We start from the raw sequence: 25,148 nt of genomic DNA on the forward strand, positions 1-25,148 counted from the left end.
AGAAGAGAAATGTCACTCTCATCTCTCAGCATCTGGGAAGTTGTACCTAATTAGTAAATATAGACTTCTCTCAGCCTAAGGCTCAGAAAACCAGGGTAAGGGCTGGGAGGTTAGCCTAATGGAAGAGTGCTTGCCTACCATTCACGAAGACCTGGGTTCGATTCCTCAGTACCACATACATAGAAAAAAGATGCTGTGGCTCAAGTGCTAGCCTTGAGAAAGCCCAAGGACAGTGCTCAGGCCCTGAGTTCAAGGCCCAGGACTGGCCAAAAAAAGGAACAAGAGTATAGATAGTATATATAGGAGGTCCATGTGCCCAGAACCTCAGAGCAGAGGTGAGAAAAGCCAACCCTTCTGGAGCCACTCAGAGAGGTCAGTATGTATCCTCAAATGGAAGAGTTGCATTTGTCAGGACAAGGGAAGATAATGTTGCGAATGACATATTTATTGGGTTACACAAAACCACATGATCTAGTTGAAATAACCAGCCCAGCAGAGCAATATTCTCTGCCAGTGGGTAATTTGTGCATGCGTCTGTGTGTATCTGTGTGTGTGTGTGTGTGTGCCAGTCATTTTTTGTCAGCTGTGGGGCTCAAACTCTGTGCCTGGGTGCTGGCCCTGAGTTCTTCAGCTTAAGCCACAGAATTACTTGTTTTTTCTGTGTATGTGATATCAAGGAATTAAACCCCAGGGCCTTATGCATGCTAGGCAAGCATTCTACCACTAGGCCACATTCCCGGCCTCAAAGTTAGTGTTCTATCACTTGAGCCACAGCTCAACTCTCAGTTTTCTGGTGCTCAATTGGAGATAATTCTCATGGACTTCCCTGTCCTGGGCTGGCTTCAAACTGTAATCCTCATATCTCAGCCTCCTGAGTAGCTAGGATTACAGGCATAAGCCACCTCTGCCTAGTTTCTACAGGTAATTTTTAAAACTCATGATAGCAAATCTCAGCTCTATAGTGAAATGTTCAATAAGTATCTTTGTAGTGAGTAAGCATGATTCTTCTCAGCTGTTGATGTTCAAAAGCTTGAAGTAACCATTGACTCATTCTGTTCTTGCCCACGTTTGGTCACATTTCTTTGTCTTCCAATCTTACCATATCTATGGTCTCTTCTCACTTCTGTTGCCCACATCCTTACAAAATGATACACTATTTCCATATCCTGCTAATTCATTTCTTTGTCTCTCTCTACCCACAGTTTCTCATATGACATAGTATATTCTCCCTTAAAGACAATGCCATGTTATATCACAGTCAGAAACATTTAGGGCCTGTTGTGATAATGCAGGAAACCTGTAATGCTAATTTCTCAGGAGGCAGGGATTGTGAGGATAGTGGGTTCAAGACCAGCTCAGGCAAAAGCAAGACCTCATCTCAACCATTAAGTCAGGCATGGCAGTGGGTACCTGTGACCTGTGGTCTCACCTACATGGGAAGTATAGGTAAGAAGACAATGGTCTCAGGCCAGCTGTAGGCAAACCAGGATCCTACCCAAAATTTGACTAGAGCCAAAAAAGTTTGGGAGCCATGGCTACAGTGGTAGAGTGCCTGCCTAGCAAGCACAAGGCTCTGAGTTAATTTAGCATTACCAAAATAAACTTTTAAAAAAGGAAATTTAGTGATTTAGTGGCTTTTTTTTTTTTTGCCAGTCCTATGGGTTGAACTCAGGGCCTGAACACTGTCCTTGGGCTTTTACCTCAAGGCTAGCACTCTACCACAGCACCATTTCCAGCTTTTCTATATGTGGTTTCTTATTTTATTAAATTTAAATACAGTCATGCACCATCTAATGGTGCAATCAACTGTAGACTGATTATATAATTGTGGTTCTATAAGATTATATTAAGAGCTGGAAACTATTACTAGGGACTTTGGCTATTGTGATACCACAGAGCACTCCTCATATGTCTGCGGTGGTTTGTGTAAATCCACTATACTCACTTGTATAAAAGTACAGCAAAGACTGTATGGTGCCTAATGCCTGAATATGATAATAAATGACTGTTTCAGGTTTATGCTATTGTTTTGATTATGAATTTAAAGTGTACTCCTTATGTTTAAACTTTGTGGTATTCACCTTATGTTTATCTCTTGGTTGCATCAGGATGATGTAACATCAAATGATTAACCTGTACCATCAAGGTTTGTGCAAGTTCATTCCATGATGGTCACACAAGATCACCTAATGATGCATTTCTCAAGAGGTAGCCCAATCCCTAAGCCATATGAGGCTATATATCTTTTATTTGTATTTAAAGACCTCCACCACTTCATGCTAATTCATCTATTTAACCATCATCCCTGTCCTCTCCAAATGGGCCTTTTCCTGAACCACACTGAGATCCCACAGATATATTACTTGAATCCTGGCAACAAATTCTGTTTGGCCTATAGTGTCTATCTGATAAGTAAACTTATTAGTATTGTTTTTGCTAGTTCTGGGGCTTGAACTCAGGGCCTGAGTACTATCCTTGGACACTTTTTTTTGTTTTTTTTTTTATTGTAATTTCCTTGGACACTTTGCTCAAGGCTAGCACTCTGCCACTGGAGCCACAGCACCACTTCTAGTTTGTTTTTGTTGTTGTTGTTGTTGTTGTTTTGTTTTTCCTGTGTATGTGGCTCTGGATAATTGAACCCCAGGCTTCGTGCATGCTAGGTGAGCACTCTACCAGTAGGCCACACTCCTGGGCCAATTAATATTATTTTATAACAAACGTAAAGAAATATTTCCTTCCACTTCTAAAAAAAATCTCATTACCCTGAACATACTCTTCATCCACATAGCAAGGGATTTTGTTTGTTTTTGTGTAAGTCCTAGGGTGTGAACTCAGGGCCTCTCACCCTCACTTGGTTTTCCACTCAGGGCTGGTACTCTGGTATTCAGCCATACCTCCACTTCTGGGGTTTTGAAGGTTAATTTGAGATAAGAGTCTTACTGATTTTTCTGCCAGGCTAGTTTTGAATCATGATCCTCAGATCTCTGGTTTGGGGTTACCTATGGTTACAAACCTGGCCTCAGCAAGGATTTGATGTTGCTTTGGCTTTTTTGTTTGTTTGTTTTATTATTGTTTTGTTTTTCTGTGCCAGTGTTGAGGCTTTAACTCAGCTCCTGGGCATTGTCTCTTAGCTTCTTCACTCAAGACTGTTTCTCTGCCACATGAGCCATGCTTCTACTTCTAGTTTTTGCTGGCTTATTGGAGAGAAGAATCTCCCCATTTTTCTTTTTTTTTACTGTCTGTGATTGCTGGACTTAAACCATGGTTCTCAGATTTCAGCCTCCTGAGTAGCCACCAGCACCCAGCAGCCAAGAAGTTTTTAATCTTCCATTACCCACACTTCATTTTTGTTAGCTTCATCTCCCTGGTTAGATTAGATGCAGTTCTTTTTTTTTTTTTTTTGCCAGTCCTGGGCTTGAGCTCAGGGCCTGAGCACTGTCCTTGGACTTTCTCAAGGCTAGAGCTCTACCACTTGAGCCTCAGCACCACTTCCGACTTTTTTCTATGTATGTGGTACCGAGGAATCGAACCCGGGTCTTCATGCATGCTAGGCAAGCACTTTAACCACTAGGCCAAACTCCCGGCCTAGATTAGATGCAGTTCTAAGTTCCTTAGTCACAGTGACAAGCCACACTGTATGAAATACATTCAATTGTATTATTAGACTAAGGTACTTTATATCACATTGGGAAAAGTGAGTGAAGTAAACAATAAATACTTGAGAAATGCACTTGGCTTATCCCCTTATGTTCCAACATTCATGTGTAAAAGGATAGGAAAACATTTCGCACTGTTTAGAGGATATTTCATAATGTGGCAATGACCTGAAAGAGGAAGTCTATCCTGCAACTTAGACCAGATCTTTGCAACAATTGGCAGCACTGTCAGGGGTTGTCATTTCTGAAAAATCGGATAAGTAACAGAGGCCAGTAAATTCAGAGTTCTGCATCTTATGACTGGATTTTTTCTTGAAGGGTAAATACATTTACCACATACTTTTAAATCTAGATAAAATAATCACAGAAATATCAAGTGATCTGTTAGTGGTTTCTGTTATTTTTTTCTTTATTGGGTGGGGGTCAGGTTTAGGTTTGTATTTGGGAGGCTGCATTTCGTTGATGGATTTAATAGTGATGATTAAGATTCTCCAGTGCCAGATAGAACAGTATTTATAGCACTGTTTCCATTTTAACTTTATGCTTTTGTTAAACATTCATATTGTTGTCTTCAAAGGGAAATATGCCTCCTGTTTTCTCTTGGCTTAAATATGAAAGGAGCTTTTATCTACCCTAGCCCTGTGCAATGGTCTTTCGGGTGCGGTGGCCTAACTATTTTAGGTGGTAACATTTCACTGGGATAGTTGTGCATCCCCAAGCAGGAAGGTCAAGGTTATTGATGTAGCAGATGTTACTGTTGATTCTGAATATGCCCAATGATAAGGTTTAGCATAAGCTCATACTTTATTACAGTTTATACCTTAATTTTTTTAAGGATACACACTTACATCATAATATTATGTGGCTAAGATTATGGTCATAAATTCAAAAAGGAATAAAGAGTTCTAGAAAAATTTCCTGTTGATTCTGTTGTGGACTGTGGGCTTCTTGTTTTCATGGCTCAGACTGCACCAAAATTCTCTGTCTGTCTTTAGACAGGGTCTTACTATGTAGCCCAGAGTCTGGTCTGAAACTTGAAATGTTCCTGTCTCGGCCTAGGATTATAGGCATGTCCCACCGTACCCGACTGGCTCTTTTGTATCCCATACTACCGAGTCTAAAAATGTTTGGTGAATTGTGTGGTATTTTATAGTGCTACTATTACTGCTGTTGTGACTGCTAGTTGGTGATTAGAAATCCTTGCCCTCACCCTGCCCATGTCCAAGGACTTGGAAATTAACTTTTGAGATCTGAACAATTAATACACAGGAAGTTGGTGGCATTTGCTAACTAAATAAATTACCTTAAAATTCAGCAGAAATTGCTGGGCTCCCAGTGAATCACATCCATTGTCTCAGCTACTCCAGAGGCTGAGATCTGAGGGCTGTGGTTTGAAGTCAGCCAGAGCAGGAAAAAGTCTGTGATACTTTACTCTCCAGTTAATCACCAGAATGCTGGAAGTGGTGCTGAGGTTCAAGTGGTACCAGCCTTGAGTGAAAAAGTTAAGCGACAGCTCCTAGGTCCTGAGTTCAAGATCCACTACCAGCACATACACATTCATGTGCATGCACACGCGCGCACGCACCCACACACACACCAGCAGAAATAGTAGAGCCAAAAATTTTGCCATTGGATATTTATAATATCACTGCTGCTCCATATACAAAATTACAAATCACAGACAGCTGATGAGAAACGTGTCTTATCATATACCAATGATTTCCTGGGGCTTATATGGCCTGCAGGCACTATAAAATTAAAAATATGGCCACCAAAAATAATTGAGGATATGCCCTAGGTTTTATGTGTTGTTATTTATTTAAATAAATTTGGAACCATTTATATCAATAAGTGGGGAACTGATTAATGTGAGTTATAGTACAGATACAAACAGTAGTTAGTTTACTTTAATCTGTGGTTTTAGTCACTTGTGGTCAATTATGACCTGAAAATAATTAAATGGAAATGTCTAGAAATAATCATAAGTTTTTAAAAGAAGCTTGCTTTGTACAGATGGCTCACACGTGCAACTCCAGCTATTCAGGAGGCTGAGAACTGAGGATCACAATTTGAACCAGCCTGGAGAGATAAATCTGAGAGACTCTTATCTACAATATGGGGGAAAAAAGCGAAGGAGGTGTGGCTCAAAAAGTAGAGCACTTGCCTTGAATGAAAAAGCTGAGCAAGAGTTCATGGCCCTGAGTTTAAGCCTAAGTACCAGAAAACAAAAAAACCTAACCCTTTTATTGCAGTATGTTGATATAACTATTACATTTCATTTTACTTATTGTTGTTAATCTCTTACTGTGTCTAAATTATCAAGTCAATTTTATCATTGGTAGGTATGCCCAGAGAATAACATAGCTGATAGATGAAAGATAGTAGGTAGATGGGATAAAGAAAAGGGAAGATACTATTAACAGTAGTATTAACAGTTTGGTAGTAGGCATTTAGATGGTATTGCTGTGCTTTTCTGCCTCCATACTTTCTGACTAAAAGAAGAAAGGTATAGAAGAGATATCATAGCAAACAGAGCAGAACCATCTATAGCAAAGACAAGCTGTGTCATAGTTTTACCTGGAATTTCCAGGGAATATAGAGGTAGACCTGAGTCACATGTAGTCATAAAATCATCCATCCATTGTCTCTTACACTTAATTGTAACCTAATACCTACCAAGCAGAATTATTTTAGTTAGTATTCTTTTATGTCCTAGGCATTGCCACTATTTTCCTTACACTGTTCTGTTTATACATCCTTCCTGTTGTGAGTTGGTTGATGGGAATCCAATCTAGATTAGTCAGTCAATTCTTAGCGCCTTAAGAGATCCAATTGTACCGGGGCCAGCCGGCAGCAAACCAGGGTTCGCAGATTGGGGTTCCTGAAATAGGGGGCAAGGACTAGGAAAAAATAGAAGAGAGACAGACACACTGGGTCCGGGATGTCTGCAGCCCAAGTAAAGACTGCCTCGTTTATTGTCAACTCCCGCCTATATCCCTTCTTGAAACCAGGGAACTTCCAACTGTTACATTCATATGGTAAATCTCAGGTAATTTAAACAGAATAAGGCCATAAAACAATAAGAAAATAAAGCCATGGTCTGATGCAAATCAAGGTACAATTTGATTCTACTCTGGCTCCCAACACAATTGCTAGACCTCCAAAACTGAGGACTGGTGGCCAAGCTGTGGTAACCACACCAAGTAAAGTTGGAGACCAGTGGTGGCTCTTGAACACATTTTATCAGCTGACCTCATGCCAAGCTAAGAAAAGTACTTGTTTTATTTTCAGGGGAAGACAGCATGGGAAGAAGTCCCTCTAAACCCCAAATCGGTGAGTTTGAGATGAGCATTGTCAGTTGCCTGAGCGCTAACTCAAAGACAATGAGTTGTGCAGGAGATCTACATAGGACTGAGAAGAATCAGGATTTAACATAATACAGAATCTACAATGATACAAAAACTGGAAAGCGGCCAGGCACTGGTGGCTCATACCTGTAATCCTCGCTACTCAGGAGGCTGAGATCTGAGGATCATAGTTCAGAGCCAGCTCAGACAGGAAAGTCCATGAGACTCTAATCTCCAATGAACTACCAAAAGGTGGTTAAATGTATCTCTGGCTCAAAGTGGTAGCTTGCTAGCCTTGAGCACAAGAGTTGAGAGGTAGCACCCAAGCCCTGAGTTCAAGCCAGGCACCAGAAATTAAAAAAAAAAATACAAAAGGAAAAACCACTTGGATCTGTAGCTCTGAGCAGACTAGGCTGGGCGGTGTCCAAGACTCTAGTCTACTTCTCTTCCAGTATGTGGTGTGGGCTCTGGAGAAAACACTGGCTATGTAGGACAGCCACCATGAATAGTCACCCTGCAAACAAGCAGAAAAAGGTAGCAGTGTCCAAGGACAAAGTCCTTAGGACTTTGGAAAGCACTGACTTTGAGTGTCACTGTGCATTCTTGCTCCCAGGTGGAGAGTCTTGGTTGGGCATGGGCAGAATGTCTCCCAGTGCTCCTGCTAAGAGCTTTGAGGGGAAACACTTGAGATGTGTTTGTCTAAAAGACTGATGGTGCTTCAACACACTAAGCTCATTTCTTTTGGATGTCTATTCAATGATTTTTTTGGAACTTTTTTTTTTGCCAGTCCTGGGGCTTGAACTCAGAGCCTGGATACTGTCCTTTGACTTTCTCAAGGCCAGTGCTCTACCACTTGAGCCACAGTACCACTTCCAGTTTTTTTCTTGAGTACTGAGGACTTGAATCCAGGGATGCAGGGCTTTGTGCATGCTAGACAAGCACTCTACCAGTAGGCCAAACTCCTGGCCCCTTTTGGAACTTAGACCCTGGCCAGTTATTTTAAGGTCCAAATTTTTATTTATTTTTAATTTTTTTTTGGTGCTGGTATTAAGGCTTGAACTCAGAATTTGTGCTTTTTTACTCAAACCTGTCATTATATCACTTGAGCTACAGCTGTGTGTGTGTGTGTGTGTGTGTGTGTGTGTGTGTGTGTGCATACATGCACACGCATGTGTCAGTTGTGGAGCTGAACTGAGGGCCTAGGCACTTCACAAGCTTTTTTGCTCAAGGATAATGTTCTGCCACTTTGAGCCCCACCTGTATTTCTGGTTTTTGGTTTTGTTGTTGTTGTTGTGTTGTTGTCAGTCATGGGGCTTGGACTGTGGGCCTGGGCCCTGTCCCTGAGCTCTTCAGCTCAAGGCTAGCACTCTACCACTTGAGCCACAACACCACTTATTTTCTGGTGGTTAATTGGAGATAAGTGTCTCATAGACTTTAGTGCCCAGGGTGGCTTTGAATCATGATCCTTAGGTCTCAGCCTCCTGAGTAGCTAGGATTACAGGTGTGAGCCACCAGTGCTCGGTTCATGCTTCACTGATGCCTTCCATCTTCTCTTGCAGACACCTTGATGACAGTCCCACCAATCACCTCTGAGCCTTGCCTTCCATGTCACCCCAAGTAAAGGCATTCACTCCATCATTTCATCCTGAGTCTCATGGCACTAGGTTTACTGTTGATAGTATTAAGGCGATGGGTACTAGAAATGGGAATATGGGGAAATGGGACCAGAAGTAGCAGAACTACTAAAACAGGATTTGAGCTTGGGAGTGCAGTTTCAATTCAGTGCCTCCAAGCTTCAGGAGATACAGAAATCCCTGGACTCACCCAATATACTCGGGGGTGGGAGGGAGCAGACAGGTGAAACGTGGATTTGCTGGAGGGCAGGAAAAGGAGAAAACTCACAGCTTTCACTGAGGAACCAAATGCCTCATAATCAAAAGCAAAATATTGACCAGTGGGTGAGGGTGAAAATCCAACGGCTTACCCAGAGACAGGAAAGTTGCACTTGGTTTTCAGAAAGGGCTTCAAAAGGCCCAGCAATTCATCTGCTCCTTTCTTTCCTTTATCAAAACAGAAAAGAACATTTAATCTTGGCCTTTTTTGTTGGAGTTCTACTGACCCTGCTGCTACAAGCCTTTGTCTTTCTCATCTTGAAGGGCTGTAGAAGGTGTAAGTGATGTCTGAGGAATGCCTGCATCTTCTCGTTGCCACTGAGGACAGGAGCCAGTGAGAGGGAGGAGGTGGAGTGAGATGAATCCTGTTAGCCCACCTTCCCTGATCTCCCTTCCCTCCTCACCACCCCCAATGCCTCCTGCTCCCCACTTTACCCAAGGTTGAAAAGACTCCCCCACTCCTCCAGGCCCCCTGGGTGAGATATGTTTTTCTTCCTGGAACTTATTGTAGGTCACTCCAGTCCCCAGACCCTGGATTCTCACTCAGATTCTCCTACCAGGGTAAGACTGTCATGTTTCCAGGGCACTGGAAAGTCTCAGTGACTGGGATTTCCCTTTCTTCTGCATTGTCTACTGAAATAGTGGTGTCTCTTTCTGAACTGTAGGCATGTGCTTCTTTTGAGTTCTCATCTTGTTGGGTTCTCTTACTGAAGCTTTCAGGTTGCTTCTCAAGTAGTATCTTTGGCTCCAAATTGAATTCACTTTCTTTTTATCTCTAAAGCTTTCAACGGTACAAAAAGAGTCACTCACCTATGCCAGCATGACTTTCAGGCCTTCAGAAGAACAGAACAGTCACTTGATTGAAAACAGCCCTGCAGACCTGGATCCCATTGTCTACACTCAGGTTAAAGTGACAAACTCACAGCTGTGTCCTCAATGAGGCTTTCATTCTTCTCAGTCCCTGAATACCAATCCCCCCTTTCTTTCTTCTTTTTACAAATTTGGGGACATGGCCTGTGTGAAAGTTCAAGATTGTTTAAGCATCATCTGGCAGTACTATCATAGTCCTGAGTACCAATGTTAGATCATTTTCTTAGCCAGAGAAAAGATTTCCCTTCCCTCTGCTTGAGCAGACAACGGATGGCTCCCTGAAGGGCTCTTAGCATCCTTCTACAGTGTGTGGGACAGAACTTAATACAATTTATTTGTAGCATCACTGATCAACCATGGAGGAACCAACCAAATGAACAATCAAGACTTTCAAGTAAAGGCACAAACCCTCTACATAGCCTCCTTCTTCATGAGCTTGTTTTTGTCACCTCCTTCAGAAGTCATGACCAGAGTTCTATACAAATATGAAGTCCATGTTTTATTTCATTTTTGAGCCAGTACTAGAACATGAATTCAAGCCCTTAGGCTTTTGCTGAGCTTTCCCTGCTCATGGTTGGTATTCTACCACTTGAGCCACACCTCTTCTGGCTTTTTGCTGGATAATTGGAGAAAAGTGTCTCTCAGATTTTTCTGCTCAGGCTGGCTTTAAACCTTAATCCACAGAGCTCAGTCTTCTAAGTAGTTAAGATTACAGGCATGAGCTACCAGTGCCTGGCATGAAGTTCATATTTTATAGATCACTATTCAAACGTGGGTTTGTATCTCCTTCCTAGAGTATGAAAGGCAAGCATAAAGATGAATCTAAATATTGACTTCTTCAATATCCCAATGAATAATTATGCATAGAAAATCCCATTAAAGGTATTAACAATGGGCTGGGGCTATGCCTGCCTAAAATCATAAGACCCTAAGTTTAATCCTTAGTGTTTCCAAAGAGGGGAAAATTAGTTAACTTTTTACTAGATAAGTTTAGTCTAAAATTCTTAAAATGATAAAAATCCAACCCAGGAAAATTCATAAAGAGAAGTTTGTAGTAAATAAAAGTAATGTGGGAAGTCTAGCCTTAACAGTTAACTAAAATTACCTGCTTTCCTAAACATGATTATTTAAAGCAATATGCTTATGGTGCATGAATAAACACATCTACGGATTTATAGAATAAAACAGCTAAAATAGATCAAAACACAAAAGGAAATTTAGAGTGTGATGAAAATGGCATATAAAGTTGGAAGAGACTGATTTACTCACTAAATGGTGTTAACACTTTAAAAATGTAATTATATTGATTCAAAACTTTGGCAAGGTATCAGGGTATAAAATTAACCCTCAAAAACCAACCGCCTTCCTGTATACCAACCACGAGAGGAGCAAGGCAGCAATCAGGAAAGCAACTCCTTTTGCAATAGCCTCAAAGAAAATAAAGTACTTAGAAATTAACTAAGAATGTAAAGGACCTTTGTGATGAAAACTTTAAAAACTTGAAAAAGAAATTAAAGCAGAAAAAAAAAGAAATTAAGGCAGAAGTGAAGAAATGGAAAAATCTTCCATGCTCCGGGATTGGAAGAATTAACATCGTGAAAATGGCAATCTTGCCAAGGGATATCTACAAATTCAGTACAAAACCCATCAATATCCTAATGTCATTCCTTAAAGAAATAGAAGAAATAATCCAAAATTTCATATGGAATAATAAAAGACTTCATATAGCAAAAACAATTTTTAGCAGAAAGAACAGCACTGGAGGAATAGCAATAAACTTTAGACTGTATTACAGAGCTATGGTAACTAAAACAGCTTGGAACTGGCACAAGAACAGGCCGGAGGATCAATGGAATAGAAGCGAAGACCCAGAAATCAACCCACAGACCTATGGCCACCTAATCTTTGATAAGGGAGCTAAAAAATAGAATGGAAGAAAGACAGCCTCTTCAACAAGTGGTGCTGGCAGAACTGGTTTAAGCACCTGCAGAAAACTAAAGTTGGGTCCTTCTATGTCACCCTGCACCAGGATTAACTCCAAATGGATCAAAGACCTCGAGAGAAAAGCAGAGACCCTAAAAACTTACAAGAAGGAATTGGAGATACACTAAGCCTCCTTGAGACAGGTCAAAACTTTCTTAATAAAGACCCAGAAGCACAACGAATTAAAGTTTGGACAGATGGATGGGACTGCATTAAACTGCAGAGCTTCTGTATGGCAGAGGACATAGCTAGCAAGTTAAATAGAAAGCCTACAGAATGGGAGAAGATCTTCACTAACCATACAACAGACAAAGGCCTCATATCTAAAATATATCTACTGCTAAAAGAATTGAATCTCTCCAAACCAAATTTTCAAAGAAACAACCATCCCATTAAAAGACGGGCCAAAGACTTAAAGAGAAACTTCACTGAAGAGGAAATAAGAATGGCATATAGACACATGAAGAAATGCTAGACATCTCTGGCCATAAAAGAAATGAAAATCAAAACAATTCTGAGATCCCACCTCACTCCAATTAGAATGACAATGATAAAGAAATCTAGTAACAACAGATGCTGGTGGGGATGTGGCCAGGAGGGATCACTACTACACTGTTGGTGGGAATATAAACTTGTTCAACCACTATGGAAAGCAGCATTGCAGTTTCTCAAAAGACTAAACATAGAGCTCCCTTATAACCCAGCAATCCCACTACTTGGCATTTACCCAATGGTCCAGAAACAAGGACATACTAGAGCCATTAGCACAATGATGTTCATTGCAGCACTATTTACCATAGCAAAGATATGGAACCAACCCAGATGCCCCTCGGTAGATGATTGGATCATGAAGATGTGGTATTTATACACAATGGAATTCTATGCTATCCTCAGAATGACATTGCCCCACTTGTAAGGAAATGGAAAGACTTGGAAAAATGATATTAAGTGAAGTAAGCCAGACCCAAAGGAACATAGGCTCAATGGTTTCCCTCATTTGTAATAATTAGTACAAACCTAGGACTCTCCTAGCAGAGGATTACAATAGTTCAAACCCTAGATACATAAGGCCATATAGGATGAGGCTTAAGAGCTTATTATGAGTGATTGTTGTTCTTAAGATACTATGTTTTTTTCTCTTTTGTTATGCTTTGGTTAATCTCATATTGTTACAGAATCTGACTTTGTTACTTGGTATATTGTATATGGTTGTTTATTTGAAATAAGAAAGGGAAGGGGGAAAAAGATGAGGGGAGGAGGTGGGGGGAGGGAAATAGGGACAAAAACATGAGAAGGGTTATCAGTATATGAGAAGTAATGCACCTTCTATCTGGCGAACGCAATTATAACCCCTCTCTATATTAAAATAAAAAAATTAGCTATAGGACCATTCCTTCCTATATCAAAATAAATTCCAAATACTTGAAAATTTGATTCTGAAATACCTCCAGAGCTCATGTGATCTGGCCTTGGTTACCAGCTCATGAGCTTTGAGGGAAGCAACAGATCCTGAGTGCTCCAATCCAATGAGTAGATTAATCTCTTCATAGATTTGTAATTTGATGATACTTTTGGGAAATGAAAGAAAGTAGAAGGTATAACTCAGAAAAATAAGACACTGGAGGTGTGCTCTGCAAAAATACACCTTGTTCCAAAATCTTTTTTTTCTTTGTTGCCTGGCTGCCATGAGATAAAGAGCTCCACTTCATCATACCCTCTCTTCTACCATGATGCTCTTGCAGCTGCTATTAAAGGTTTACTGTTCCTTCATAGGCCCAAAACAATGGGTCCAGCTGATCTTACACTGAGACTTCTGAAACTGTTAACGAAAAGAAACCTTTCCCCCTTTTAAGTTGTTTCTCCAAGATAGTTGTTATGGCAATGACAAAAAGAAAACTAACCTAAAAATTTAACTATAAAATCATTACTAGAAAACCATGGGAGAATATTTTAAAAATAATTTCAGTGTAAAGCATGCCTTTGACATGACAGAAAACTTGGAAATCAGAAAAAAAAACTAATGACATAAAAATACCACTAGAATGTCAAAAAAGCAAATGAAAAGTATGGAGAATAGTTACCTCATCTCATAGACAACTAGTTTTCTTATATACATTTTTTAAAAAATAGGAAAAAATCACAATAGGAAAACTGAACAATAGGTGGAGCAATTTATAAAAAAGGAAATAATGGTTCTGAAACATATGAAAAGCTATCCAGCTTCAGCATAGCAAGAGAAATGGTAATAAAAACTATAATGTGATGATAATGTCTATCAAAAAGTTTGCCACCAACCTGTGCAACACAATTAAAGATAAACAAGACACGTACTGCACAGGACAGAGCAAGTTGGTTTAGGTACCAACTTGAATAGCAGTTGAGCAATAGCTAACAACATTTTAACTTCTATTTCCAAGAATTTCTGAGAACTCTTAATTTATCCTACTTACCAATATAGAAAGGTACTATCTAACTTTAATGACAGTGTTAATCAAGGTAGCTGAAACTTGGACTTGTAGGCATTAAATCATGGGCCATGTATTTGTGTAATCTTTACAGAATACCCTGAGCTTACAGTTAGTTTTAACTTAGGTAAAGAAATAGAGGCACAATGAGATTAAATAACTTAGCCAGATTCACTCTACGAGGCATAATGGTAGTGGAACTTTATTCTACTTGGGTGGATGCGATAGTTCACACATTTACCCATCATACTCAATTACCTATAATAGCAAAAGACTTGAGAATCTCTCAATGTCTGGTGATAGGAACTGGCTCATGGAATACAATGTAGTCATTAAGAAAGAAGCTCAATATATTCTTTTAAATAAGTTCTCATCCAGATGTGATGGCATATGCCTATAATCCCAGTACTTGAGGCTAAGACAGGAGGACTGGCTTCCAGGGTTGAATTTGAGTGAGAAGCTAGTGAAACAGAGTTAGATAAAGGCACAGATGCATATCAAAGTTTGGGAAAAAGACCAATTTAGAGTAATGATCCCACGAAGAGGCTGCAGCATCACAGAAAAGCCAGCCCCAGGAGGGCAGCAGAGCTCCAGGAATGGTCTTTAGTTTGGCTGACTCCAAGAGGAAGCACAAACTCCAGGAGGCCTACCAGTTTTGCCAACATCAAACAATTCTGCCAACTCTGAATCTGGAAGCCACTTGAGCCATAGGAGCACGAGTACGAAGGCCATCCCCTTGTGCATGGAATATCAAAATCCATTCCTCCCCACTCTGCTTGAATTTGCCCATTAAAAAAATACAAGTCCAATAGAGATGTACTTTTAGTCTTCAAATTCTATCTCCCAACCATAAGAACTGGTATGCAGCAGGAGTAATTGGGTAATTAATCCACCACCAGTCTCAAAAGTTCTTTGCTAAGGAAAGGAAGAAAAAGAGGTTCTTGAATCCTGGATGATGGTGGTAGAATCAGCCTGAGGCAACTGAAGATCTCTCCCGCTCTCTCTCTGTCTCCCTCTGTCTCTGTCTCTCTCTGTCTCTGTCTCTCTCTCTCTCTCTCTCTCTCTCTCTCTCTCTCTCTCTCTCTCTCTCTCTCTCTCTCTCAGCTGTCATGGAAGTCTGCCATCACATTTTGTCTACAAAGATCCCTTGAGCACAAACTGAGTTGCTGAATGCAGAACCAATGGATAGCTTCCCCTGTGTGCAAATTCTTTATGCATGGAGGAACTGGAGCTGTTTAGGGGCAGAAGAAAAGCAAACACTTTAGGTGTGTGTTTATGTGTGTGTGTGTGTGTGTGTGTGTGTGTGTGTGCGCGCGCGCGCGCACCCGTGCATGTGTGCCAGTAGTGGGACTTGAACTCAGGACCTGTTTGTTTTTTACTCAAAGCTAGTACATTACCACTTGAGCCACACCTCCATTTGCTGGGTTTTGATGGTTAGTTGGAGATAAGAGACTCATGGACTTTCCTCCCTGAGCTCACTTCAAACTTGGCATTTTAATCCTCAGATCTCAGCCTCCTGAGCTGCTAAGATTACAGGTGTAAGCTACCAGGGTCTGGCCGAGGGAACACTTTCAAGGCTGACTCAACCTCATGTAGGGAGTGTGGTCATACAGAAACATGCTCAAGAGCCTGCGTGTAGTCAGGAAAGGCATGTGCAGAATCTTACAAAAGCATCTCTCCTTCTCCCACCCCTACTCAGATCAGGGGGCCACTGAGAAACCTAAGGCCTGGGGTTTTCCCAGAAACAGGAGGAGGACACTATAGGAGCAAAGGGAAAACAAACCATGAAGATGAGGACATAACTTTTTTCCTCTCCTGTTGCCCTCATCTCACGTTGGTAATTCTAGCACCAATAATAGTATAACCTCACATACACCCGTGGGAGATGTCTTTCTTGCCTTTCATTTGTGTTTCCTAATCTAGATGGGTATTGTCACTTGTCATCCTTTCATCAAAATCAGCATCTATTCACTCAAATGACCTTTTTGAGGGTGTGATTAATGGGCTGGTCTTCTCTCCAAAGGAATCTGAAAGCCATTGGCTGTACTATTTCCCTTCTTTTGGGTAGGACGGCATTTAGGACTACTTTATAAATGAGTTCGATTATTGCACTTTTTTAAGAAAAACTTTAATAATGATATCCTGGGAGAAGTTACTCATAACTCTAGAGTTTGTTCAACATTCGTCAGGAATTTATTAGTTAACAAACAAAATAGATGTGATTTCTGACCCAGACTCTGCACCTCTTCTTTACTTCTGGCCAATCAAATTCCAGCCAGCTAAGGTCTGGAGATGTTATTTGATGGCGGCCTTGCTCAGCTTAGTCTGTCCCAGCTCTCCTGACTACTGCTGTTGTTACCTGGCTGCGAATGAGGCTGGCAAGGTTTAGAGGGTCCTTCAGAAAGCCTGAGAGTTCAGAATTTATCCTTGAGGCTTCTGGCCAGTTGTCATAATGATTCTACTCTAGCACCATACTTAATTTATGAACTAAATAAAAGACATCTTCCGCTGCACATGTTCAGTTTGAGCCATTTCCTTTGAAGTCAGCACACCTGGGAGGAGCTTCATGGTCGCCTACTTTGTTAGGGAATAGAAAGGGAAAGGTTAGTTAAGGTTTATTGCCTATCTGAGTGTTTCTTAAATAAAAGCTACTGATTCTCTCCTATCGGCTTCTTGGGAATAAGCACCAAGCTTGTTTGGGGACACAGGCTCACATTCACCTCTCTCCAAATTGTGGTGGTACAAATGCAGCTAGACATCTTCCCAAACCTATTATGTTAAAGCTGACAGGGTTCCTGCTTTTCATTTGCCCGTTTGTGTAAAGAAGCAGGCCACAGCTAAAACCGGCTGTACAATTCCTGGCTATAACTAATAGCCCTGGCTTTCACTATTGTATCTTGCATCACTCCCATGGGCCTCTGCTTCATTTAAACTAATTTGATAATTTTACATTTGTGTTTACATATGATGGTCTTTTCTTATGCTGCTTTGTGTCATACACTGGTTTTTCATTGTATTCTCAGTATCTAGTGTGTTCCTTGTTTGTGGAATGAATGATTTATGGAGAGGAAAACAGGCTCAGAAAAGTTCAGGTTTACCAAGGTCATTCCTAAAAGCAGGAGACAATGTTCTTTGTGAAAGCAGACACCATAATTGTGTTCAGGAGGGAGAGGTCTCTAGCAAACCTGAGGAAGGTGTTGCTTTGTCCACATCTTTTCTCCTCCATAGTTCCCAAAGTTGCTAGATGACTAAGGCCAAGAATGCTACAGGAACCACAATCTACCTTTCCTAGGGGTTCTGTCCTATGCCCAGAACTAAACCATCCCAGAGAAAACACGAGACCTCCCAGCCTCAGCTTGCATGCCAGCTTCTCCTGGCCTTTTGACCTTGCGTTCTTCTAAGACATCTTTCTGGGGTGTCCCTAGGGTTTTTTCCCCTTTCTGTGAAGAGTTCTTTTGCTATATTTTCATATCTAGAGATAATAAAAATCTATTTCATAGTTGTATTTACTGACTCTTCATTGCCTAAAATGTTTTCGCTAGCACTGAAGCATTGGCATCTATTTTTATTTAAAGCAAAACAATGAGACAGTACTGCATAGAACTTGTATGTCTGTTTAACAAATTAATGAGCAAAAACAAGTAATTAACAAAGCCTTACAGGCAGGTGCACATAATAAATCCCCTCTTGCAAGCCATAATTCATTGTTGGGTGTGATATTTTGGTACACATAAGAAGGATATGATTCCTAAAATAGCAGTGTAGGGGTTTGTTAACACACAGGTTGTCTCTGAGAATAAAGTTAATTTTAAAGCTAAAAAAAAAAAACAAACCCAACAAAACAAAATAGTGGTGCATCATATTAAACAGCAGTACTGTATCAGATGTTCTTTCTTTTTAGCAAATGCTCCAGGATTTAGAAAAATTGTCACATGGTAAGCCTAGAGAGTTTTCTCTCATGCCTCTGGCAAGTCACATGGCACAGGCCTATTTTTAAAAGGGGACCCTTAAAGAACAGGCTTTGTGGGACATAGGATTCACGACGTAGGATCAAGGAGGGAACTTACCAAAGGCGTGGGGATCACAGAAGAAGCTTGGTTGGTCTGGGGGCTTCTAGTGAGGCCTTTACCTATAACCACTCAAAGGAGAAAGGAGACACAAAGATAGGCACCACACCCTTCTCTAAGGGCAATATCAAGCTGAGGCTTGTGGCCTGTTCTCACCCACCTTAACCATTTCAAGCTGTTTTTTTTTTCTTTGTCAGTCATGGGACTTGAACTCAGGGTCTGGGCACTGCCCCTGAGCTTTTTTCATCAAGTCTAGCACTCTACCACTTTAAGCCACAGTTCTACTTCCGGTTTTCTGGTGATTTCTTGGAGATAAGAGTCTCGCAGACTTTGTTGCTTGGCCTGGCTTCAAACTGGGATCCTCAGATCTTAGCCTCCTGAGTAGCTAGGGATTACAGATGAGAGCCAGCAACACCCAGTTCACAAAGACTTTTTTTTTGCCTGTCCTGGGCTTGAGCTCAGGTCCTCCTTAAGCGCTGTCCTTGGACTTTCTCAAGGCTAGAGCTCTACCAATTGAGCCTCATCACCACTTCTGGTATGTGGTACCGAGGAATTGAACCTGGGTCTTTGTGCATGCTGGGCAAGCACTCTAGTACTAGGCCAAACTCCCGGCCCCTCACAAAGATTTTTTTTTTTTGCCAGTCCTGTGGCTTGAGCTCAGGGCCTGAGCACTGTCCTTGGGCTTTCCCAAGGCTAGAGCTCTACCACTTGAGCCACAGCACCACTTCTGGCTTTTTCTATGTATGTGGGGTGCTGAGAAATCGAACCCGGGTCTTCGTGCATGCTAGGCAAGCACTCTACCACTAGGCCAAACTCCCAGCCCCAACACAAAGATATTTTAACAGGTGCTTACCCAGGAGTTCCAGAAGCTCCTGCCTTTGAGAGGAGCCTTGTCCCCAGTTCTGTTAGGAGCAAAATGCTGCATCCCAAACTCACATTTTGGGGAGTCAGTTGACCCTGCAGATATTTATGGAACGTGCTGGGTGGTTTTGCTCTGGGCTTTCCTTCACTGCCTGCACCAGTCTCCAGCAACAAAAGGGGTAATGCAGCCAGGCACCAGTGGCTCAAGACTGTAATCTCGCTACTTAGGAGGCTGAGATCTGAGGATCACTGTTCAAAACTAGCCCAGGTAAAAAGTTGATGGCATTTTACATCAAGTGTTAGAGTGCTAGCCTTTAGCAAAAAAATCCAAGGGACAGTTTCTAGGCCTAACTCAGTTCATGCCCCAGTACCAGAACACAAAAATGGTGTAGGGGGCTGAGAGTTTGGCCTAGTGGTGGAGTGCTTGCCTAGCATGTACGAAGACCCAAGTTCTATTCCTAGGTACTACATAAATAGAAAAAGGCAGAAGTGGTGCTGTGGCTCAAGTGGTAGAGCTCTAGCCTTGAGAAAGCTCAAGGACAGTGCTCAGGCCCTGAGTTCAAGCTCTGAGACTGGCAAAAAAAAAAATGGTGTAGGGTTCCTTCTGTCACCTTTCACCAAGAGGTTAACTTTGTCACAAAGAGGTTGTTATCTTCCCCAGCACATGAATCCCAGCAACTTTGGCCTCTAAGTGACAAGGCAGTAAGAGGGAGATCACACTCACTTGAAATCTGCTCCAGGCCTCTTCTCTCTAATTCTTGACCACCCTCCCCCACACTGTGGCACTTACTCCGTCTGTTCCTTTGAGTTCGCCTTCGTTTGGTCAAATGACTGATGATAGAGATGATTCCCAAACCAGTGATCAGTATGCAAATGATAAGAATGGACATCCTAGAAGGAATTACAGAAGACTGCATGTCTCTTGGAAGGAAAATACCCTTGGGTTCTCTGCACTGGCTCTCTCTTTCTGAGATGAACACCCCATCCCTCTCAATCCAGTTGCAACCTGGCCACTGCCTTGCTATACTCTAAAGTGACCACATTACTTTGACTTAGAGAGTATCTGATTAAGTTGGGCCAATCAGAGTCCTGACGTATTTATCAAGGGATTAGAAGTGAATAAATGATTCATTCATTCATTTATTGTGCAATTCCTGGAGCCTGGACACTGTCCTTGAACTTCTTTTACTCAAAGCTAGTTCTTTTACCATTTGAGCCACAGCTTCACTTCTGGCATTTTGGGCTAGTTTATTGGGGACAAGAGTCTCACTGACTTTCCTGCCCCTGTTGTCTTCAAACTGCAATCCTTAAATCTCAGCCTCCTGAGTAGCTGAGATACAGGCAAGAGCCACTGGCGCTTAACAGGAAAAATAAATCTTTTACTGACCAGTTTTAAATGTTGGAAGTGAAACTATAGATGATTACTTCTGTGGCAAAAAAGAAAAGAAAGTCAAAAGGACAAGTAGAGAAAGAAAAAGAGGCTAACTAAGGTGTCTGTCCAGCTATGGTGAGGATGGTGTCCTAGAGATCCTTCTGACATCTGGCCCCTGGAATTTCAGGCACTGCTAGTTCCTTATGATAAGTGTCCCTTCCCTTCACCTTTGTGTGTGTGTGTGTGTGTGTGTGTGTGTGTGTGTGTGTGTGTGTGTGTAAGTGTGTGTGCCAGTCCTGGGGCTTGAACTTGGCCTGGGCACTGTCCCTGGACTTCTTTTGCTCAAGGCTAGCACTCTACCATTTGAGCTACAGCACCACTTCCAGCTTTTTCTGACTAGTTTATGGGATGTAAAAGTCTCACAGACTTTTCTGTCCTGGATGGTTTTGAATCACTATCCTCAGATCTCAGCCTCCTGTGTAGCTTGGATTACATGTATGAGCCATCAATGCCAGGCTCTTTTCCTCTTTAATTAAAGGAGCTAGAAGCTACATTTGCTGTTTTCAAATCAGAATCTCCTTTTGAGAGAAACATATTCAAGCAGGCAAACACAGTGCAGCCAGAAATAAAGGGTACAAGTGAATCATCTATTGGGTTATGGCCCATCCTACCCCCCCCCCACCACCCGCCCCACCCCCAGCAGATCCGTTTCCTAACTCACCTGGAGCGATCTGCCTTGTGGACAACTTTGGAAGCCCTGCAACTTCTGTTCTTTTGGCCTGATGCTGATGGGTCTAAATCAGAAAGGATTTGTTGAGAGTAAGACTCAACAGGGGCCCTTCCTTTGCTTTCCAGCTGCCTCTCTGCCTGTCATTCTCTTTGGCTCCAGAAAGTGAGGACACTGTTGATTTCTGAGTGAGACAGAGGCATTCAACTGTTATATAAATGGGCCCTGCATAGGGAACATGGATAAGGAAACAAGTACGAGGCTAAACTCCAGCCTGCTGTGAGTTTGCCCCAGTGCCACTGAACTCCCTGCATGCGGAGGGAGGAAGGTCTCCTGATTTGCACAACAGCCCACTGGCTATAGTCCCAGGTCAAGGGCTACTCCCATAGGAAGGACTGTCTCCTGCATTCTTACAGATGGCCAATCTCATGCTTACAGACAAACCCAATATCTGATCACATGCCACATCATGCTTCTGACAGTCACCAACCCCAAAGGAGAAGTCTCACCCTGGCCACCCACAGTGTCTCCACTGATTCAACCCAGGAGAGGTCTGCTTAACTGAAAGGATGAACGGAGCTCTCTTCCAAAGCCTAAAACTCAAGACTGATTGAGCCCCGCAGGACTAGAACCATGGAGAAGTGACTGAGGCTGCAAAAAGCATAAACAAAGCCAGCCTGGATAGGAAAGTCCCTCTGATCTTATCGCCAATAAGCTATTCAGAAAAAAATCCAGAAGGGGCCTTATGGCTTAAGTGTCAAAGCACTAGCCTTGTGCACAAAGAGACTCAGGGACAGTACCTAGGTCCTAAGTTCAAGCCCCAGGACCAGCAAAAACAAACAACAAAACCCAAAACAAAAAACGAAAACCTCAAGTGCCCAGAAGGTTTTCAACTTAAATATTTTAAGAATTCACATGCTCTCAATTAGCTTTTTTTTTTCCACTCAAGACTAGCATTCTACCACTGAAGCCACATTTCCACTTTCATCTTTTTGCTGGTTAATTGGAATAAGAGTCTCTGCCTGGGTTGGCCTTGAGCCACAATTCTCAGATCTCAGCCTCCTGAGTACCAAGGGTTATAGGTGTGAGCCACCAGCTCCTGGCTAAGCACCCACTTTTCCTTGTAAGGAGCAGTCTTTCCTACGAGGCTACTATAAGTGTGGGGTTGGGGCTGGAGCCTGAAGGATAACAGCTATTTAATCAATTGTGACTTCCAACCAGAGCTAACTGGGAGGAAACTCAAATACTCACATGCTCCTTCTGTTGAACTGTAGAAAAAGCTTTTGTGTATGCATGTATGCGTGTGTGTGTGTGTGTGTGTGTGTGTGTGTGTGTGTGTGTGTGTGTGTGTGTGTGTGTGTGTATGATGGGGCTTAAATTCAGGGACTAGGCACTTTCCCTTAACTTTTTTTTTCCAGTCCTGGGCTTGAGCTCAGGGCCTGAGCACTGTCCTTGGACTTTCTCAAGGCTAGAGCTCTACCACGTGAGTCTCAGCACCACTTCCAGCTTTTTTTTTTTTCCTATGTATATGGTACCAAGGAATCAAACCCGGGTCTTTGTGCATGCAAGGCAGGCAATCTACCACTAGGCCAAACTCCCAGCCCTCCCTTCACTTTTTGTTCAATGAAAGTACTGTAGCATTTGAGCCATAGCTCCACTTCTGACTTTTTAGTGGTTAATTGAAAGTAAGAGCCTCGGGCCGGGAGTTTGGCCTAGTGGTACAGTGCTTTGCCTAGCATGCACAAAGACCCGGGTTCAATTCCTTGTTACCACATACATAGAAAAAAGCCAGAAGTGGTGCTGAGGCTCAAGTGGTTGAGCTCTAGCCTTGAGAAAATCCAGGGACAGTGCTCAGGCCCTGAGCTCAAGCCCAGGACTGGCAAAAAAAAAAAAAATGAAGAAAACGAAAAATGAAAATAAGAGCCTCATGGACTTGCCTGCTCAGGCTAGCTTTGAACTGTAATTATCAGCTCGCTGCCTTCTCAGTAGTTAGGACAGAGGCATGAGCCACTAGCACCTAGATCTGCAAACCTTTTGATCCAGAAAGTGTCTGTGTCTCCTTCAGGCAGTCAACTCATGGAAGGGAACTACTAGTGGTTGGTTTATGGTTTTCTCCTTTAGCTTCTTATTGGTTCCATTTCTTGACATGATCTCCTTTTCTCCTACTATTCAGAGCACAATGCCAATTGAGAGTGAGAAGACTGATGCTCACTCCACCTCCACACTCCCACTCCATACCCCCATTCTCTTACATTAGGCCAACTGGGAGCTGATGCTGCAAACCTCTCAGCACCCTGTTGGCTCCCCATCGCTTCTACTAGATATGATTCTGGGGTGAGGGGTGTGTGTGTGTGTGTGTGTGTGTGTGTGTGTGTGTGTGTGTACTGGGGCTTTAACTCCCAGCTTCATACCGTCAGTTGGCTTTTTTTTATTGTCATTTTCCTCCATTAATGCTTCTGTTTTGCTTCGAAGTCACAGTTGACTGGTTTAGACAGCTGTCATCCCATGAGCCCCAGTCACAACTCCACTCTGCTAATGGCCTCCTAGGGAAGCCTCTGTTCTTTACAAGGAAAAGTGGTGCTTTTACAGGAGACAGTGGCTCAGGCCTATAATCCTTGCTACTCAGGAGACTGAACTCTGAGGACTGTGGTTCAAAGTCAACCCAGGCAGACAAATGTGAGAGACTTACTGTCAGTTAACCAACAAGAAGATAGAAGGAGAGGTGTGGCTCTAGTGATAGAGCACCAGTCTTGAGCAAACAAAAAAGCTAATGAAGAGCCAGGGATCCAAAACTTAAGCCCTAGTACCACCACACACACAAAAACACTGCGGTCACCTTGACCACATTTAATTCATGTAAATTGTTAAAGTATTTAAGTTGGAAGTGTCTAGGCCCTTGGGTTTTGTTTTTGTTTTTGCTTTGGGGTGTTTTGTTTTTGTAGCATTAGTCACTTCTTCAAGGCTCTAGACTTGCAGCATTGAGACTTCATAAGAACCTCAAAGCCTTTCCTTGTCACTAACACAAAGACGGCACATCTGTGAGAGTCCACTGGCCTCTCCCAACGTCTGTGGATCAGACAGCTTTGAAGAAGTTCTGAGGACACCTCAGGAACCAGACCTCCTCCCTTTCCCACAAACTTCCCACATCATGAATGGCCACCAGTGGCCATCAGTGACCATCTTTACCTCTCTGACCTGAGGGGGAACCTGAGTTGGAGATTATTGGCTTCAGTGAGTTTTTACAACATCAACAAGCACCTACTACTGTGGGGATACCCCCCAAAAAAGACCCCCGAGAGTCTCTTTACCTTTCCCAGACCAGAAGTGATTGGCCAGGGCTCCTGTGTTGTCATTCACAATCAATTCAGTAAAATCCATGTCATCCCTGGCAAAATCTCTCTGGATGCCACACCAGTACCAGCCCATGTCCTCCTTGGTCAGGCAGGACACGGTGACAATGAGTTGGTTTCCTGTGTCCCTCAGGGCCACACGATTGGTGTTGTTGGGGGTAAAGGCAATGATGGTACAATAGTCCCGGAAATAACCCCGACACCAGTATTTGGTGTGGTCTTTGTACTGGGCATCGTAATTACAGGTAGCCGAAGCTGTGTCAAGCACAAAGCTTGCTTTGACCTTCTCATCCATGACCATGGCATCTGTGAACACAGACAGAGACACACACATACAAACAGACACACATATATACACGGTTATTTCAAATGATGTATATATATTCTTGACTTCCTGACTTCCTTTAGGATAATTATTAAAGAATCAGACTTTTTTTTTTGCTATTTTGAGTTGATACATGTTAGGGGATCAACTGTGTTCTGCTAAAATTCTTAACATCCCAACTCTCCTTTCTCCCCTGCCCCCAACCCATACTTCAGAGAACGACTGCATTTGGA

The 25,148-nt window shown here is 42.2% G+C and overlaps 2 protein-coding genes and 1 pseudogene across 3 annotated transcripts in view; 2 read left to right on the forward strand and 1 right to left on the reverse strand.

Annotated features, from left to right (window-relative positions):
- The first annotated feature begins 1,286 nt into the window (after window positions 1-1,286).
- Window positions 1,287-9,835, forward strand: C6H1orf162 (chromosome 6 C1orf162 homolog). The gene is made up of 6 exons (XM_090333965.1): window positions 1,287-1,446; window positions 6,948-6,989; window positions 8,563-8,620; window positions 9,078-9,172; window positions 9,407-9,456; window positions 9,677-9,835. Exons 1-6 carry the CDS (start codon window positions 1,287-1,289, stop codon window positions 9,833-9,835), a joined length of 564 nt encoding a protein of 187 aa, XP_090190091.1.
- Window positions 9,836-16,316: 6,481 nt separating this feature from the next.
- Tmigd3 (transmembrane and immunoglobulin domain containing 3) overlaps window positions 16,317-25,148 on the reverse strand; it is a 61,286-nt gene continuing 52,454 nt past the window's right edge. For both annotated transcript variants that reach the window (XM_090334416.1, XM_090334417.1), the window contains exons 3-7: window positions 24,549-24,896; window positions 21,235-21,307; window positions 19,932-20,032; window positions 18,281-18,342; window positions 16,317-16,790 (exon numbers count right to left, since the gene is read on the reverse strand). In XM_090334416.1, the coding sequence (XP_090190542.1) occupies window positions 16,788-16,790; window positions 18,281-18,342; window positions 19,932-20,032; window positions 21,235-21,307; window positions 24,549-24,896 (587 nt within the window). In that variant the 3' untranslated portion in view covers window positions 16,317-16,787. The remainder of the gene's footprint in view (window positions 16,791-18,280; window positions 18,343-19,931; window positions 20,033-21,234; window positions 21,308-24,548; window positions 24,897-25,148) is intronic.
- On the forward strand, window positions 17,813-17,957 carry LOC150061514 (small nucleolar RNA SNORA40; annotated as a pseudogene).

Source organism: Megascapheus bottae, chromosome 6 (assembly GCF_031878675.1).
Source record: "Megascapheus bottae isolate mThoBot1 chromosome 6, mThoBot2.hap1, whole genome shotgun sequence".
Lineage (NCBI taxonomy): Eukaryota > Metazoa > Chordata > Mammalia > Rodentia > Geomyidae > Megascapheus > Megascapheus bottae.

Bases quoted from the DNA above. Each gene is read 5' to 3' on its own strand.
- C6H1orf162 (XM_090333965.1), top strand. From the start codon at position 1,287: ATGCAGGAAACCTGTAATGCTAATTTCTCAGGAGGCAGGGATTGTGAG. The intron at 1,447-6,947 runs GTAAGAAGACAA...TTTTATTTTCAG, and splicing joins CACCTACATGGGAAGTATAG to GGGAAGACAGCATGGGAAGA. The intron at 9,173-9,406 runs GTAAGTGATGTC...AACTTATTGTAG, and splicing joins CTTGAAGGGCTGTAGAAGGT to GTCACTCCAGTCCCCAGACC.